This window comes from Agrilus planipennis, unplaced genomic scaffold (assembly GCF_000699045.2).
Source record: "Agrilus planipennis isolate EAB-ADULT unplaced genomic scaffold, Apla_2.0 scaffold54, whole genome shotgun sequence".
Lineage (NCBI taxonomy): Eukaryota > Metazoa > Arthropoda > Insecta > Coleoptera > Buprestidae > Agrilus > Agrilus planipennis.
In genome coordinates, this window is record NW_020439000.1 from 67175 (window position 1) to 86416 (window position 19242).

The window sequence follows — 19242 nt, forward strand, 5'->3', positions numbered from 1 at the left end:
TACAGTCTTGGGTGGACGAACACGCCATCTGATGCAGTCTAATTTAAAACAGAATGCCGACTTAAATTAATGGACATACAAACACAACACAAGGACCAAGAAAAAGAAGAAGCCGCTCATAGGGAAACCATCAAAACAAATACTACACAATTGAATTACAAAATATTAGGGATGTACTGGGTAATGATTTTGCCGGGCACCAGGTAATCGGTTAGTGTTAATGTTTCATGTGGGGGGTCTCTCTATTAAATATCACCCTCATCAACGTCCCAAACCACATTAAATCCTGTTTAAGGAATCGATATAACACTAAAGCAAAGAAACTTTAATTTTTGGTTGGCGGATTTTTAACGAGAAACCGTTGAGACTTGTCTGTAATGTTCATAAGCACTAAATGTCTACAAGATGACAGAATCATAGTAATAAGTTATCGTTAATCAAAACGTGATATATATATCACGTAACAGTTCGGCCATACTGATGTACGTATTACTGTCGTGGAGAAATAGTAAACATAAAATCTATTGAAATACCAAATATTTTAGTTTAGTAATCAATATTCTATCAAAAGATAAAAGTGTGATACCTGGTTTGTATAAAGAGCAACAGGCAGTTATAGAGCTGGGGGCTGCAACGTAGAGAAGTAAATATTAGGAAGGGAGTCAGACAGGGATGCACACTGTCACCGCTACTTTTTAATCTATACATCGAAGACGCAATCAACATCATTAAAGGCAGTACAATTGTAGGGATAGATATACAGGGGCAAAATATTAGTATGCTTAGATTTGCAGATGATATAGCAGTGTTGGCATCTAGCAAGAAGGAGTAAGAGATAGCTTTAAATAAAATGGAAGCGGTACTGACAAAACAGTACTGTATGAAAATAAATAAAAGTAAAACTAAAATACTGGTATGCAAAGGAAGAAAAAGAACGGAAAGAGAATATAAAGATAGGAGATGAAAGACTATAAGAAGTGGCCGATGTAAGGTATCTATGAAGTCAGATAAGTCAGGACGGAAGGAGTAGTAGTGATATAAAGCAGAGGATAGCGCAGGGTCGAGTCAAGTCACTTCTATGTTCGCAAACAATTAATTTAGAAATTCGAAAAAGGTCGTTAAAGGTGTATGTTTGGAGCGCAGCACTGTACGGGTTAGAAACATGGACAGTATGCAGGAAAAGGAATGAAAAAGAAAAAAGAAAAAGAAGCGTTCGAAATGAGATATTACGGGCGAATGATGAGGATACCGTGGATAGAAAAGGTTAGAAATGAGGAGGTATTAGAAAGAATAGGTTGTTGGGACACCTTCTTAAGCATGAAGGACTATTCAGAGACATATTTGAGACAGAAACCTGAAACGGGAGTTAGGAGGGGTAGAGGTAGACCTAGACTAGATAACTGTTCGCAAATAGTTAAGGTTATGGGTTGTTCTAGTTTCAGAGAAATGCGAACATTAGCTCAGGATAGGAAAGAGTGGAGGTACGTGTCCAACCACTCTTAGGACTGAGGACTGACGACCTTATGATGATGATACAGTTTTCTAATCTTCGGTCATTCTCTCATAAAAATTCCAAGATACTTTCTGTGGTCCCAGAACGAATTTATTTAGTAAATACTTCCATTTATTCATATCTGAAGTGTGCTTGTATAAAATGGTGTCGTATATGCACACCTTCGTTTAACATGAACATTTTCCACATCAATTCACATTGCGTGCGTTAGTTGTTTAAACAGACCCAGCAACAAACGGATGTGTTCCTGTTTGTCTACATACAAATGTACATTTATACATGTCATACATTTGTCAAATGGGAATCTGGAGGAACAGCATACGAACACGTAGTTTTACATTAACGGAAGAAGTCAGCGGATATCTGCATATGTTTGCTGAGATGCCTTCACGGTTTGTTTGCAATTACTTTACACAACCATCCAAACGTGTTCAGACTTTAAGTACATAGCGTATAAGTACCCATGTGTACCCATTATGGGAAAGAACAATCGCACATTTGTTTAAAACATGAAATAATTTTACGTTTGTTTGAGAACAACTATGAGCGAATTACAGTAGAAATATCGGCCTTGTCAACTGCGAAAGTGGCCCATTTTGGATTTGTGCCTCTTAAAGTATGTCTTTGAAAATATAGTTTTGATTTTGGATCTATAATAATTTCAAGGCGTATGTTTAAAAAAGTAGGAAAAGAGCGAATATAAAGGATAATAGACGTAAAATTAGAAGAAGTGGCCGATTTTAGATATCTAGGAAGTCAGATAAGTCAGGACGGAAGGAGTAGTAGGGATATAAAGCAGAGGATAGCAAGTCGCCTTCAATAAAAAGGAGTCACTTCTATGCTCGCGAACGCTTAATTTAAAAATTCGAAAAAGGTTGTTAAGGTTGTATGTTTGGAGCAAGGCGCTGTATGGGCGCAACGGAAAAGAAAAGGTTAGAAGCGTTCGAAATGTGGTGTTACAGGCGAATGATGAGGATACCGTGAATAGAGAAGGTTAGAAATGAAGAGGTATTAGAAAGAATAGGAGAACAGAGGACTCTATGGAAGTCAATAAGAAATAGGCGAGATAGGTTAGTAGGACAGGTTCTCAGGCATGAAGGTCTAGTCAGAGACATATTACAGGCAGAAACGGAAGTTAGGAGGGGTAGAGGTAGACCTAGATTAGATAATTAAGGATGTGGGTTGTTCTAGTTTTAGGGAAATGCAAAGATTAGCTCATGATAGGAAAGAGTGGAGGTGCGTGACCAACCAGTCTTAGGACTGATAACCTTATGATGATGATGTTTGTTACAAAAATTTGGTTTTTACAAAACGTCACATTTCGAATGCTACTAACCTTCTTTCCTATCCTGTCCACCGTCCACGTTTCGCATCCGTACAGCGCCATGCTCCACACATATATCTTTAACAATCTTTTCCGAATCTTTAAATTATGCGAGCTTGAGCACATATAAGTGACATCTTTTTGTTAAAGGCAACTCGACCCTGATTCGCTATGCTTTGTTTTATATCTCTACTTCTCCTTTCATCCTGAATTAAATGACTTCCTAGATACCGAAAATCAGCAACTTTTTCCAATTTCTTTGCCTATTAAATGAAATAAGATAAAATATCCTTGATTTTTTCTTCTGCACCATAAGGTTTCAACCGAATATGGACCTTCGGTGATAATAGACGATAAAAATCTCTATTAATACGAGTTTGACCTGTACTTGACCGATTTAGTTTTTGTTTTGGAAGTCGAAATAGGATTGTTCGTACGTATAAGTATATTATAGATAAAAAGTGTTCTAGTACTTGATTCATACTTTTCGTTTATTCGAGATGGAGCTTCGTTCTTAAGGTACATAAAAAGAATGTCGGAAAGGAAGAAAAATGGGAACAGCAAGGAATAAGAAGAAAAAAAAAAACGAAAAGGTTATTTGTCGAAAAGATTTATCGTTGTTTCCCGGACGGAACTCATTACTTAAATAACTGGTCTTACTCGAAACAGACTGATGACGAAAATATTTAAATAAGCGTCTCAACAAACAATGAGTTTTTTTTAATGAAAGCTTAAAAATATTTTTTAACAGTTCTGAAAGTCTGAAGGTTTAGGTTTTCATTAAGTAAACGGTTAATGTCTCTTAACAGAAAAGGTAGGGAAAAAACACGGTCCTTTTTGCAATTTCTTAAAGTTTTTACGAACTAACTCTTGTCGAAGTAAAACATAATTTAGAATTATTTTTAATTACCTAAAACGACAAGGATACATAAAAAAATTACGTTTACCAGTTCAAGAGAGACAGTAACACTTAAAAATAAATTGGGCTAAATATACAGAAACGATGAGGTAACTTTAGGTAAATGTTCTGTTACCTTTTTATACCCTGCACATAAATATAAATTACAGTCGAACTTCGATAACTCGAACTGCTATGTGACACATAAAAACTTCGAGTTATCAAATAATACTTCTTTAATTAGTAGTTCTTTGTGAATTTATTTCAGTAAAAATTGGTTTCATATACAGTCGAACTTCGATAACTCGAACTGCTATGTGACACATAAAAACTTCGAGTTATCAAATAATACTTCTTTAATTAGTAGTTCTTTGTGAATTTATTTCAGTAAAAATTGGTTAAATGTTACATTAGTACCTTAATATCTATGCTTTTTAAAGGAATAACAAAAATTATGAAACAGTAATATCAACATATTTTTACATACATAGTAAGTATGTACATATGTATGCACTTCAAGTACATATATACATATATGTATGTATTTACTATTTTACTGTAAAAAGTCAGTTATTTGTGACTGACGAACGGATTTCTTATTTTGGTTTTCGAAAAAAGCTTCAATTTCATTTAAACTATTATACAGGGCATCGGTTGTATATTCACTGGCTTTTAAATAGGAACGCATGACACTCAACGAATTCTCAAATTTTTGACCAACAGACAATGTTTTTAAAGTACGTTTGATGACATATTAACACACGCAAAAATGTCTTTAATGTAATATATAAATGAAATAGGCACAGTAGTTTTTACTTATTGTTAGTAGTAACTAGTAAGTCAAACAAGTGAACTTAGCAAGCGCAGAAACTGAACTACCTGTATAAATACGTTAAAAACGATAGGTTAAAATCGACCGTAATTACGGAATTCCCTCAGAAAATTCGACTTATCGAAGTTAGCGCAAAATACTTCGTTCGAGTTATCAAGATATTCGAGTAATCGAAGTTCGAGTAATAAAGACAAATTTACATGCATTTCCTACTTTTGACGCTATTGCCAACCAATTTGCTTCGACAAAAATTCGAGTTATCGAAGTCCGACTGTATATACATATATAACTTGGATTTTAAGTCTACAGTCCATTTGGCAAATGTAGCAAATAAAATAGACAAACTTTTAAGTAATCAAATTTCATGCTGAAATTCCTCATGTCTGTTGTTATGAAAAAAATCGCGTGCGACATTTCGCTTTACATTCCCTTGCCTCTTCCAACTCATTGGCATTGACCGATTTGAGTGAACGTTTTGTTTTGTTCAAACAAATTGCAATATATCTCTTGATGGTAATATTTCGTGATGCACCAGCTTGCATGACTATACGTTTATAATACATTATCCAAATGATACCATGAATTATAACAAGTTAGAACATGTTTTTAAATAAACTAGTTTTGTAAAAAAATTTACAATTTTTGACTGATGCTGCTACAAAAAAGGGAATCAGACATAGATTCCAAACTCTCTTTAAAGATAGAAGGAGAGTTATAAATATCATCGGAATGGTTGAAGAAAATATTCAGTAAAAATAAGACCTGGTTATAATAATAAAATAAAATAGATTGAATAATGATAAGCAAATCGATCTCTGACGACTAAGAGAAATATTAAGGATTTTTGGGAGGTACAATCGGAGACAAGAGTACATAAAATTAGAAATTCGTGATTAATTAGGTTTTGCAGCATATCATGAGGTAAATAAATACTATCTATACTAAAAAAAAGTATACGGTTTGAGAGAAAATTTGGAATTTGACCAAAAACTTTGAATAAAATAAGAAATAACGAATAATATGGAAAATTTTTAACTGACTTTTGGCAGTGAATATGCCTTGATTTCAACTTCGAAACAAAAAAATATTTAGTTTCAATCTCTATTAATAATGAGCGTAAAACTTTTTAATATGTTTAAATAATAATTAAAACTTTAAAATTGCATTTATTTCAGACAATTATAAATATTATCATTATATTATCAAGTAAAAACGAGATTTTCAGCTAATTTTTCATTTTTTCCTCGATAACCATTTAGTGAATTTGAATAACCTTACGCTAAAGTGATTCTCCAGAGTTCAAGTTACTTATTATAAAAGTTTGAAATTTCTGGTAGCTTTTTTTCTGTTAATAAAAATAAATTTAATCTGTTCGGTTAACGAATCTCCATAAAATGACGTGTAAAATTACAATTTTTTAAAATTTCAATAACTTTTTAACGGTTTAGTGAATCGCTTTGTAATTTTTACAGGAGTTTTAGAATTGAATGAGGAACGTTCTTCCAAATTTTTATTTGTCTCGTAGCATTTTGACATACCTCCCAAATATCTTTAAAATGCATTTCGATCTGACCTACTGCACCAAAATTTGGAGGGTTGACCTATTTTTGCGTTAATAATATATTTAAAAAAAATAATCTCTAACTTTAATTATTTATTCTACTGTCGTTGATACGTACATAACTACAACAAACTTGCCAGTTAGTCTGTTTTAAATTAATTAATGTGGCTAACTAATTAATGAAAATAATTGTGAGACCATCGCGTAATTAAAAAACTATTAATGGAAACAATGTTCGAAGGGTCTGCAATTTATCGCCTTATAAATTGCAAAGAAAAGGATTAGGCATGATTTAGGTAAACAATTTAATTCAATATTTTACACAAAAAGGGCTTTAATAAACTTTTCAAAATCCTCTCTTCGGTGCCCCGTAATTAATCTCCCTTGCAGAACGTAATTTGCAATTTACGTCAGATAAAGGGAATTATTAATGTTATGTCCATTATGCGTAAAGTTGAGGCGATAAATAATTCAGAACTTTACAAAACAGTCCCGAACGGAATTTCTACGAATAATTTTTTCCTGCTTTTTTTTTTCAAAGTAACGTCCAGGTTGGTTGAAAACGAATCAAGTCCGCGCGGGAGGTGCCCTTTGACTTTGCAGAATTTCTTCTTGTTCGTTTGCTTTTCAAATAAAAGATAAAGTCAGTCGGACAGTAACGCGTCTGGCAAACGCGACACGAAGCATATAAATACAAAAGTAAACAGACTAGGCAGATGTGTATAAAGGATGTGTAATTAATTTTCACCAAAGGCAGACGTGTTTTCCGAGCAAGAAACGAATACACAACGTTGATGAGCTCTATACGCTGAACTCCAATTTGACGTAAAACAAGAAATTACTTTATATTTATATTGCAGGTCAAGCCTATAAGGAATAGGCGAGATAGGTTGGTAGGACATCTCAGATATGAAGGAGACTAGTTAGAGACATATTAGAAGAAAGGATTCAAGACAGATACATAAGATGGATTTTAAAATTAGATACAAATACACTAAAGTATCTATTAAATTACAACAACCAAGCTTCCGTAGTTATCGGCAATTAAAAACTGATTTTGTATATATAACGACTCCGTGTGTAGTAACAGTCCGTTTATTGTGTTGATATGCTCGGGTTAATATGACCAGCTGCTGATAGTGACTTATAAAATACCTACTCATCATCGTAAGGGTCGTCAGTCCTAAGACTGGTTGGACACGCACTTCCATTCTTTCCTTTTTTTCTTGCCTCGCTTTTTATACATATTATTACTACTGTACCCTACATCTCTCATACCATAAGTCCCATCGGTTTTAGCTACCTCAAACTTTTCTTCTACTTCTTTACAAAACCTCTCAATCCACTGTTCCTTAGCTGCCCTACACTTCCTAATTATTTCCCACTTTATAGTCTTATATCTTTTTTGCCCTTATTCGTCTGTCTGGTTATATTAATCCTAAAATCTCACTTGTTATCCAGGGTTTCCTACTTTCGTTTCGTTTAAGATTCAGTATATCTGCAGCTACTGACTTTAGGCACGCTTTAGTGCAGTTCCATTCTGTCACTATGCCCCTGTCATTCGTTTTTCCCACGACCTTTAGTATTTTGTCTGTCCTTGTATCTGGCTTATCACGCGTTTCGTTACATTTTAGCTTTTATAAGTCAAGACGTCTCCTACCTTCCCTCTTTTTCAGAATTTTTCAATTTAAGATTGGTCTTCATAATTACTAAGTTATGATCGCTATCTAAGTATCTGCTCCTGGATAACCGCTACAGTCCTTAACTTGATTTTTAAATCTTTGCCTAACAGGTATGTAGTCTAACTGATATCTCCCTAAATCACCTGAAGGTTGAATATCTCCGCTATCATTTCTATTGCCTAATCCAAAAGAACCTGCTATTGCACCCACTTTACCTTCCCCTATTACTGCGTTGAAGTTTTCTACAATTATTAGATTTTCCTGCCCTTCCACTAAACTTAACACGTCTTCTATATCTGCATACACCGCTTCAACGTCTTCATCACTGTCAGATGATGTAGGCATGTAAACCTGCACTAATTGAGTTTAATTTAACCACAAATATCTTATCGTTTTTTTGTAAATAACTTTCTACACTTTGCCTTTCTTTCCTACGCATTACACTTCCTACCCCCGAATTACCTTCCACCGATCCTGTATGTATTATTCCAAAGCCTCCACTTCAAAGGTCTCGGGCTTCGGGCCAACGGACTTCACTAATTTCTACTATATCTAACTAGTTTTTCCCCCCTATCAGTCACTGTGAGCTCGAAACTGTTAGCACCATTGCTTCGAGTGGTCGAAATTCACTTTTGTGAACAATTTGTTTAATCACTTTCTTTTTTTTAATATACATATAATTAAAANTTCGTTTATCGATGCGGAAAATTTATGGATGATTATAAAATTGCTTCCGGAATCCCCGTCCTAATCATCCTTCGTGAGCTATCGATCGGGCCGTTTCTACGGACAACAATAAGGCCGTTTATTCATCATTGTACGTGTCCACCTCCTGGGCCAAATATTTTATAGGCCCGTATAAATACTAACATAGATGAAGAAAACTCGGTGGGGTGGTCGGCCGATCTTTTCCTGCGGTCCGCAGCCTCGGACGCTGATAAAAAATTAAGAATCCCTTTGCTACCGTCGTTTTTTTGCCCGCTTCTGACGTAAATCACTCCTTTATTGGGCTATACATCATTATCGATAAGAACTGCTTCAAGGGAGACGTCCCAGAAGAATTTACTGCTACGCTTATCTCTGCGCCAAAGCGCACCTCTGGGAGCCTAATACACAACCACCACTATACCAACACCATCACCATCATCACCAGCAATAGGCAACTAAGCGAACGGAGGAGAACGCAAGAAGGATAAAAGTTTTTTTTAATAGATGTACAGCAATCAATGATTAAAATTTCTTTTATATATAATATTCTCATTTATTCATCTCAAAACAAAAATACCTACTAATGAGGTTAAATACACTTATATTCAAAAATATCTTCACTTGTATGTTTAGAGGGTCAATGTTTATCTCAAAATTTGATGATAGCCATTCTCATAAAGTCGTAAGAGCATACAAGAGTTAAAACAGGAATTAACGAGCGTTCTCTTGTTGTTAAAAAAGTTTAATAATCAGGTTATCTTCGAGGACATTATTCGCGTTTGGTCATTTGAAAAAAGGACCACGTTGTACGCAAGCAAGAACTAATTGCCTGTCGAATAGTCCGCCCGTTTGACCGAAACTCAAAATAAATCCTGCGGTAAGTCAGACAAAAAGTACACGGCGAGTCCGTCCGGGCTGTAAGCACAACGAAAACGATTCATTTGGGCGTCGCGACGCGCTGCTTCCAATAATGCCACCGAGAATGCGATGCGACCCACCAGGTCTTACCTACAATATCCTCGGATTAAAACTTCTCTCACTGTACGGCCACCTTCGCACAGCTTATTTTGTACAAATTGCTTATTTAAAGTTGACGCTTCCTGTTTTTGTTTCTTTTATCTGTTTCATTTAATCAAACTCTGGACACTCTCTACACACAAATAATCTCATAGCATTTACGTTGTTGTTGTTGTTGTTGTTGTTGTGCAAAAACTCACTTTGCTACCGGACGGAATTACTCATACACGAAACACAATAAATCCGACCGTTGTGCGTATTTTATAGCCCTAATTCTTTTTCATTAGCTTTTTGTTTTTGTTCCGGAAAACAAGTTAATATTTGACAGGATGGAAATATGTTAATTAAGGTTTATTATTTGAATATACAATGTTATTTTGAACATTTTTCTTTTCGGGAAAGCGCCCGAATTTTTCACGATACCGCGCGGTAGAGATACAACATTCAAGTCGAAAACTCAATGGCCATTTTCTATTTTAAAGAAGTTCGGAAGGGAATTTAGAAAAGCGCCAGACAAGGATGCACATTGTCGCCGCTCCTTTTTAATCTGTACATCGAACATCAATATAATTAAAGATAGTATACTTTGTTTACTTTCTGTAGCGATGTGCCCCTTCCAATGTCTTGGATGCGCGCCGACAAAATCGTAGGTAGGGAGAAAAAAGCTCATTATACTCTCGACTCTTGTTCATTAAACATACGTTTTCATACAGTACCTGCCAAAAGTTTTGTTCAATCATGAATAGTAGCGCGAGTCGAAAACAAGCGTTAAAGCATTTAAAATGTCTTCAAATATAAATAAACATCTCGTTGATATTTTCAGTAGTAAATGGTACCAATAACAGCACATTNAACGTTATTTAATTAAACAAAAAACTTGATTTATTACAACATTTTATACGCACCAGACTCAGGCACTTGTACATATAGCAAAAAGAATTTACTAAAATTTATTTTATCTAGCAAACATTCGAATTTTATTCAAATTTTATCCATGAAATGTGGTTGACCGTTTTTCTCTCATCTGGTTGTCAGAATATCACAACCAGTCTCTATTACTAGAAGTGTATGTTCAAACTGAGCTGACCATTGCCCATCTGCAGTGACTGCTGTTCAACTATCTGGTCAACTAATATCCTTCCATGTCCCCATGGAAATCATTGGTTCTATGGTAAAGGAATGACCTGGTCTCATTACACCAATCGCTTTATTTTCTAAAACAAAATTAAAAAATATCTTTAAATGCGCTATTATGACAATGAAATTTAACCATGATTATAAATTATCCACACAAACGATTTTATACGAACTTTAACGATCATTTTTTAATCCCTTTACCTATAATCTTAATATAAAGTCTTCCCCTGCACAAGAGAACATACCGAATTATAGTATCATAATTAACGAAAAACGTTTGACCATTTTTTTATTACTGAATGACATAAAAATGTACTAAAGTAATACTCCTTAGATGGACTAAAAATAAAATATGCTGGAAAACAAATCCTGAAAATTCTCGTACTCTTTCTTTCACCAATTATTACTTATTCGTTATAAAGGTATAGATATCCCTAAAGAAGTTTCTCTTTATCGTTTTTTTTATTTTGTATTTGCATTTTAAATGCAAGTATTTCAAATAACTCACATCACTGATTGTAAGATAAGTTGAGTTACTTGAATTGAATTTATTTTCCACGAGTTTTGATTCATTATAAATCAGCTTTTATTAGTTTCTTGAATGTGTAGGTACCAACGGTAGGTATTTGCTAGAGAGTGGTTTTTTGTTGTAGCATAAAAACGCTCTCTGAGATATTATTAAGTACTAAATTTTCGGAGGGGTTTAATAAGGTTCGTTTATCGATGCGGAAAATTTATGGATGATTATAAAATTGCTTCCGGAATCCCCGTCCTAATCATCCTTCGTGAGCTATCGATCGGGCCGTTTCTACGGACAACAATAAGGCCGTTTATTCATCATTGTACGTGTCCACCTCCTGGGCCAAATATTTTATAGGCCCGTATAAATACTAACATAGATGAAGAAAACTCGGTGGGGTGGTCGGCCGATCTTTTCCTGCGGTCCGCAGCCTCGGACGCTGATAAAAAATTAAGAATCCCTTTGCTACCGTCGTTTTTTTGCCCGCTTCTGACGTAAATCACTCCTTTATTGGGCTATACATCATTATCGATAAGAACTGCTTCAAGGGAGACGTCCCAGAAGAATTTACTGCTACGCTTATCTCTGCGCCAAAGCGCACCTCTGGGAGCCTAATACACCACCACCACCACTATACCAACACCATCACCATCATCACCAGCAATAGGCAACTAAGCGAACGGAGGAGAACGCAAGAAGGATAAAAGTAAACCATTGCTTTTTCCTTACCTCGGGCTTGAGCTTAACTTTGCATATTATAACGTACAATTGCCATCAGTTGCCACTGTTGCCTCCGTTTCCGTTTTCGATTCCTTCCCGGCTTTATTTCTATTCATTAAACGCACGGTATAGGAATATTATGAAGCTGTCGAAGTAAAAGTTTAATAATCGTCATATATGTACGTTAACCGCAAAAACGTGTTGTCTACTAAAACAGTGACGGAACTCATTTTTTACAGTACCGCTGTAGATTGTGAGCATACTAAAACTCTTGCTCCATTGTTAAGTATCGTGTGGTTTGAGATTAACTATGCCTATTACAACGTACAAAGACGTACGGTCGAACAAAATTAGAAAACTTAACCATACGATTAATATCGGTTAACCTACGGATAATCTTATGAAGCTATTCAGGTAAAGATCTAATCAAAAAGTAATCGTCAATTATGATATGTTAACTGCAAAAACGCATTATCTACTAAACAGTGATGGAATTCATTTTTTTTAATGCCGCTGTAGATTGTGAGCAAATTAAAACTCTTGCTCCGTTGTTAAGTTTCATGTGGCTTGATATTAACTACGCCTATTATAACGTACAAAGACGTACGGTCGAACAAAATCAGAAAACTTAACCATACGATTAATATCGGTTAACCTACGGATAATCTTATGAAGCTATTCAGGTAAAGATCTAATCAAAAAGTAATCGTCAATTATGATATGTTAACTGCAAAAACGCATTATCTACTAAACAGTGATGGAATTCATTTTTTTTAATGCCGCTGTAGATTGTGAGCAAATTAAAACTCTTGCTCCGTTGTTAAGTTTCATGTGGCTTGATATTAACTACGCCTATTATAACGTACAAAGACGTACGGTCGAACAAAATCAGAAAACTTAACCATACGATTAATATCGGTTAACCTACGGATAATCTTATGAAGCTATTCAGGTAAAGATCTAATCAAAAAGTAATCGTCAATTATGATATGTTAACTGCAAAAACGCATTATCTACTAAACAGTGATGGAATTCATTTTTTTTAATGCCGCTGTAGATTGTGAGCAAATTAAAACTCTTGCTCCGTTGTTAAGTTTCATGTGGCTTGATATTAACTACGCCTATTATAACGTACAAAGACGTACGGTCGAACAAAATCAGAAAACTTAACCATACGATTAATATCGGTTAACCTACGGATAATCTTATGAAGCTATTCAGGTAAAGATCTAATCAAAAAGTAATCGTCAATTATGATATGTTAACTGCAAAAACGCATTATCTACTAAACAGTGATGGAATTCATTTTTTTTAATGCCGCTGTAGATTGTGAGCAAATTAAAACTCTTGCTCCGTTGTTAAGTTTCATGTGGCTTGATATTAACTACGCCTATTATAACGTACAAAGACGTACGGTCGAACAAAATCAGAAAACTTAACCATACGATTAATATCGGTTAACCTACGGATAATCTTATGAAGCTATTCAGGTAAAGATCTAATCAAAAAGTAATCGTCAATTATGATATGTTAACTGCAAAAACGCATTATCTACTAAACAGTGATGGAATTCATTTTTTTTAATGCCGCTGTAGATTGTGAGCAAATTAAAACTCTTGCTCCGTTGTTAAGTTTCATGTGGCTTGATATTAACTACGCCTATTATAACGTACAAAGACGTACGGTCGAACAAAATCAGAAAACTTAACCATACGATTAATATCGGTTAACCTACGGATAATCTTATGAAGCTATTCAGGTAAAGATCTAATCAAAAAGTAATCGTCAATTATGATATGTTAACTGCAAAAACGCATTATCTACTAAACAGTGATGGAATTCATTTTTTTTAATGCCGCTGTAGATTGTGAGCAAATTAAAACTCTTGCTCCGTTGTTAAGTTTCATGTGGCTTGATATTAACTACGCCTATTATAACGTACAAAGACGTACGGTCGAACAAAATCAGAAAACTTAACCATACGATTAATATCGGTTAACCTACGGATAATCTTATGAAGCTATTCAGGTAAAGATCTAATCAAAAAGTAATCGTCAATTATGATATGTTAACTGCAAAAACGCATTATCTACTAAACAGTGATGGAATTCATTTTTTTTAATGCCGCTGTAGATTGTGAGCAAATTAAAACTCTTGCTCCGTTGTTAAGTTTCATGTGGCTTGATATTAACTACGCCTATTATAACGTACAAAGACGTACGGTCGAACAAAATCAGAAAACTTAACCATACGATTAATATCGGTTAACCTACGGATAATCTTATGAAGCTATTCAGGTAAAGATCTAATCAAAAAGTAATCGTCAATTATGATATGTTAACTGCAAAAACGCATTATCTACTAAACGGTGATGGAATTCATTTTTTTTTCAATGCCGCTGTAGATTGTGAGCAAACTAAAACTCTTGCTCCGTTTTTAGGTATCGTGTGGTTTGAGCATAACTTTGCCTATTATAACGCACAAAAACGTACGGTAGAACAAAATGGGAAAACTTAACCATACCTTATTATGCTAAACGTTATGGATTAATATCAATTAACCTATGAATAATATTATGAAGCTATTGAAGTAAAAGTTTAGTCGAAAAGTAATTGTTATATATGCTACGTTAACCGCAAAAACGCATTGTCCACTAAAACAGTAAAGGAATTAATTTTTTTCAATGCCGCTGCAGATTGTGAGCAAACTAAAACGCTTGCTCAGGTGTTACGTATCGTGTGACTTTGAAGAGGGGCTTGAGCTTAACTTTACTTATTATTATTCTAGACGTAATGGATATTAATCGACCTATAGGCAATCTTATGAAACTATTGAAGTAAACGTGGCGTTGAAGATGCTAGAACTACAGTTTCCTTATTCCTAATATAATATTAGCGACTGAACGGATTAATGAGCAACCAGCGACCGAATACTAAATATTACGTTTATTTTTAATTACAACTTCTTCTACTTTCTTATGCGGGAGCCGCCATTGAAATACTACATTTCTTAGAAACCCTTTGTTTGATGTGGTCCACTGTGTGCTCGCGTACGGTAGCGTCGGGGCGCTTCTCGCCTATTTCAGGTTGATTCTTGAATTCCTTGCAAATGCATTGCACGCTGCAATCGTTTCATGTCGCAGATGAGATTGCGCTTAGAAAAGACGCCAACCAGGGAATTTCTAGAACATACGACACACACACACACACACACACACAGACACACAAACAATCACATTTACTTATACAAAGGTGAAGAAGGTACGTGCAACGTAGGTATTCGTGTTTATATCCACGTGTGAAGGTAATATACTATTTGAACAAGGAGGATCTCAGAGCAATTGATAAGAATCCAGTATCAGTGGGGTTAGCTTGAAACATTTTTAATTGTTAATAATATGAATTTTCTCAAACAATCTCTGATCATCAAATTTCGTTCTTACTTTATTTGTAGCAATTGAAAAGCCAAGTAACAGTTATTCAAAGCAATATTTAGACTTAACTTCGAACCAGTAATCCCTGTTTTGATGGTGTATTTTGTCGACATGAAACTCGTTAAACATTTTAATAATGTATATCATCATCTTAAGGTCATCAGTCCTAAGACTGGTTGGACAAGCACCTCCATTCCTTCCTATCCTGAGCTAATCTTCCCATTTCCTTAAAGCTAGAACAACCCATATCCTTAACTATTTGCGAACAGTAATCTAATCTAGGTCTACCTCTACCCCTCCTAACTCACGTTTCTGCCTCTAATATGTCTCTCACTAGACCTTCCTGTCTGAGAAGGTGTCCTACCAAACCTATCTCGCCTATTTCTTATTGACTTCCATAGAGTCCTCTGTTCTCCTATTCTTCTTAATACCCCTTCATTTCTAACCTTCTCTATTCACGGTATCCTCATCATTCGCCTGTAATACCACAATTTGAACGCTTCTAACCTTTTCTTTTCTGCCGCGCCCACCGTCCATGTTTCGCACCCGTACAACTTCGTGCGCTAAACATACACCTTTAACAACATTTTTCTAATTTTTAAATTCTTATTTTTAGTGAAGGCGACTCACCCCTGCGCTATCCTCTGCTTTATAACCCTACTACTCCTTCCGTCCTGATTTACCTGACTTCATATAGATTCCTTAAATCGTCCACTTCTTCTAAGCTTTCGTCTCCTATCTTTATATTCGCTCTTTCCCTACTTTTTCTTCCCTTGCATACAAGTATTTTTGTTTTAATTTTATTTATTAATAATGTATAGAGAGATTAAAAATCAAACATTTTTTTAAAAGACGAATGTCTTTATTATCATGAGAAAAATCCAAAATTCTATACTTTAAGTAGCCGAGGTAAATATCTTTACTCCATATGACTCCTATCAGCAGTTTTTCTACGTGAGTGTCGAAATTTTACCTACCTATATACCTCAGCTATTTTGCTCGAAAAAAGAAAGTACAACAAGTAGTCTTGTATATTTTTATGTCTTATATATTTTACTAATTATAAGTTGCGGTAGGTGTATCAATATTCCATAGTAGGTATTACATATACATGTGTATAAATAGTTAGGTGTTTACATGATGAAACTGGTTTAAAAACGCTTTACAGCACCTCTGACACTGTTGACGAAATTTATTCAAAGAACGACGATCTGAAGGATCGACAATTATTTCTTTATGATCTGGATCAAGTTCTTGGAAGTCTAGTATGAGGGCTTTATTGAAGTTGGGAGCTTTCGACCTTAGATACGTTACGTTTTCTTTGTTCATGCCGAAAAAGAAGTCGAAATTTTGATAATCTCCTAATAAGAGTGACCTGGAAGCTTTGTTAAACTTAATATTGTTCTGTTTCAGGATACCATGGAACAATTTATTCGTAGGAAGTCCTTCAACTTTATGACTCAAAGTCGCACTGTCAACAATCCATTGGTCTAAGACGCCGGCCTTTTTAGCTTGGTCGCGAAAAATCGCCTCGGCCATTGCCGATCTCGAGACATTATCAGCGCAAATGAATAGAACTTTTCTTATCAACATTTCTTTTTTTTTTTTTTAATTTTACTACTTAGAAGAAGAATCAGGCACTTTAAATTTTTTTGGTTGACATTCTTGTCATTGTTTATATGTACATGGATACAATTTCTGTCACATAATTTTTCAGCCGACTAAATAAATAATGAATGCCTTTTGCTTGATTTACAATTGTTTTGAAATTTCTTGTATCATTACCCTCTTTTTCATGATTCGAAAGGGTTTGTAATAACTTTTCGTAAATAAACTTGTTATAAAAAGCAGAAAAATTGATCTTAAAATATTTGAAAAGAGCTTTAAAAGCTATAAAAGATAATATATCGAATATTCAAACCGAAGAAAAGAAAATCGCAGGGGAAAAATGGACGAAGGAAAGAAGAAATGTTTGAATGGGAAGAGGATGGACGATCACGCACTGCAGATAAAAACTAGAAAAATATAGAAGTGTATGGAAAATGATGGAAAGTTTAACTAAAGACATTGATAAGCAAAAAAGAAGAGGAAAAATAAAATTCGCACAGGAGTACAAGAAAATATGGAAACAAAGGGAAAAGGAAAATATTCAAAAGACGAAAGAGTAAAAATGAATTAGTTTTACCAGCAAGATTTAGATTTAGTGAGATTAGGACGATAAGGTACTTGGAAGAAGTAAAAGAGAAGAAAATATGTAGGTTGTGAAAACTGGAACCAGAGACTTTCGAACATATTTTTGAGAGATGTGGAATAATACAAAACATGGAAAATTTAAATGGAAAGAAAGGATGATGTAAAAAGGAAGAGGAAAATGGCAGAAAAGCGAAATAAAAATATTTAGTTTGTAAAATTCATATGTAGTAATAGAATTAGTATATAAATGCACCTTGTATATATAAAAAATAATGTTTTTAATAAAGCTATCTATTGATCTATCTATTTATCTATCTATCTATCTATCTACCCTAGACAAAAATTTTCAGTCTCTCATAGCTTTTCAGCGTTTCTGAGAGCGTCTCTCACATTCTCTCAGATTTGCCTAGGTGTTTTTATGGATCTCTCACAGTCTCTGCATGAGAGACTCGAACGATAAAATGCTTAATTAAGAGATTCGAGTCTCTCACAAAGAGACTGAATTAATAAAACTGAAAAATTATGAGACCCGAGTGTCTCGTAGAAAGACTGGGATCTCTGAAATATGTTGAACTTTTAACCATGTCTATCGAGACACCACTTATAGAGAGATTCGAGTCTCTCGTTCAGAGATTCGAGTTTCTCGTTCAGAGATTCTAGTCTCTCGTTTAGAGATTCGAGTTTCTCGTTCAGAGATTCGAGTCTCTCGTTCAGAGATTCGAGTTTCTCGTTCAGAGACTGGATACGAAATGAGGATGTCTCTCTACGAGCGACTCGAGTCTCTCGTTCAGAGACGCTAAACAGTCTCCCTCAGCGACACCAGACAGACTCGATGAGAGACGAAGACTCGAGTCTAGCTTTCAGAGACTCTGAGAGACTGAACATTTTTATCTCGGGTATCTATCTATGTATATATGTATCTATGTGTCTATCTATCTACTTTTTTGGATTTACATTGAGAAACTCGAATGTATCGTGTATGTGTGTTTCCCCAAAATTTACGACCTATCCTGAAAATAACGATTTTAAAAGATAGTTTCAATATAGGACCTATTGAAAAAACCATCGCATTTATGTTTTATGACAGTATACGAACGGGCAATTTAGGCACGGCGTAATGCGTCTACAGCGAGGTACCATCTTTAGCATTAAACCATATTTGGCTATTGTTCAAATTTCTGAAAAATTCCTTGTCGGTATAACGCGAAAGCAGTAAAAGCTGGAGTTCGAACCCTAAGAAAGGACATTCGGTCTAATTACCCTATTTGATCTGGTATAGTCTGGTTTATTCTCTTACGTTGATATTTACAAACGGTTTGAGGCTTATCAAGAGGGTTTGGAAATAACGCACAGGGTTAAGGATTATTTTTAAACCACTACAACATGAAAAATATAGACCAAATGAGGTATATAAAGTCGAAATTGATTAATCGGTATTCTTATTGTTATCATCATCATAAGGTCGTCAGTCCTAAGACTGGTTGGACACGTACCTCCACTCTTTCCTAAAACTAGAACAATCCATATCCTTAACTATTTGCGAACAGTAATCTAATCTAGGCCTACCTCTACCCCTCCTAACTCCTGTTTCTGCCTCTAATATGTCTCTGACTAGACCTTTATGCATGAGAAGGTGTCCTACCAACCTATCTCGCCTATTTTTTATTGACTTCCATAGAGTCCTCTGTTCTCCTATTCTTTCCA

General features: G+C 34.9%; 2 protein-coding genes across 5 annotated transcripts in view; both read right to left on the reverse strand.

Annotated features, from left to right (window-relative positions):
* LOC108734373 (synaptogenesis protein syg-2) overlaps positions 1-19242 on the reverse strand; it is a 261522-nt gene that overhangs the window by 21091 nt on the left and 221189 nt on the right. The window lies entirely within an intron of this gene.
* LOC112904829 (low molecular weight phosphotyrosine protein phosphatase-like) lies at positions 16378-17035 on the reverse strand. Its single transcript, XM_025975879.1, has one exon. It carries the CDS (start codon positions 16936-16938, stop codon positions 16471-16473), a length of 468 nt encoding a protein of 155 aa, XP_025831664.1. The 5' UTR covers positions 16939-17035; the 3' UTR covers positions 16378-16470.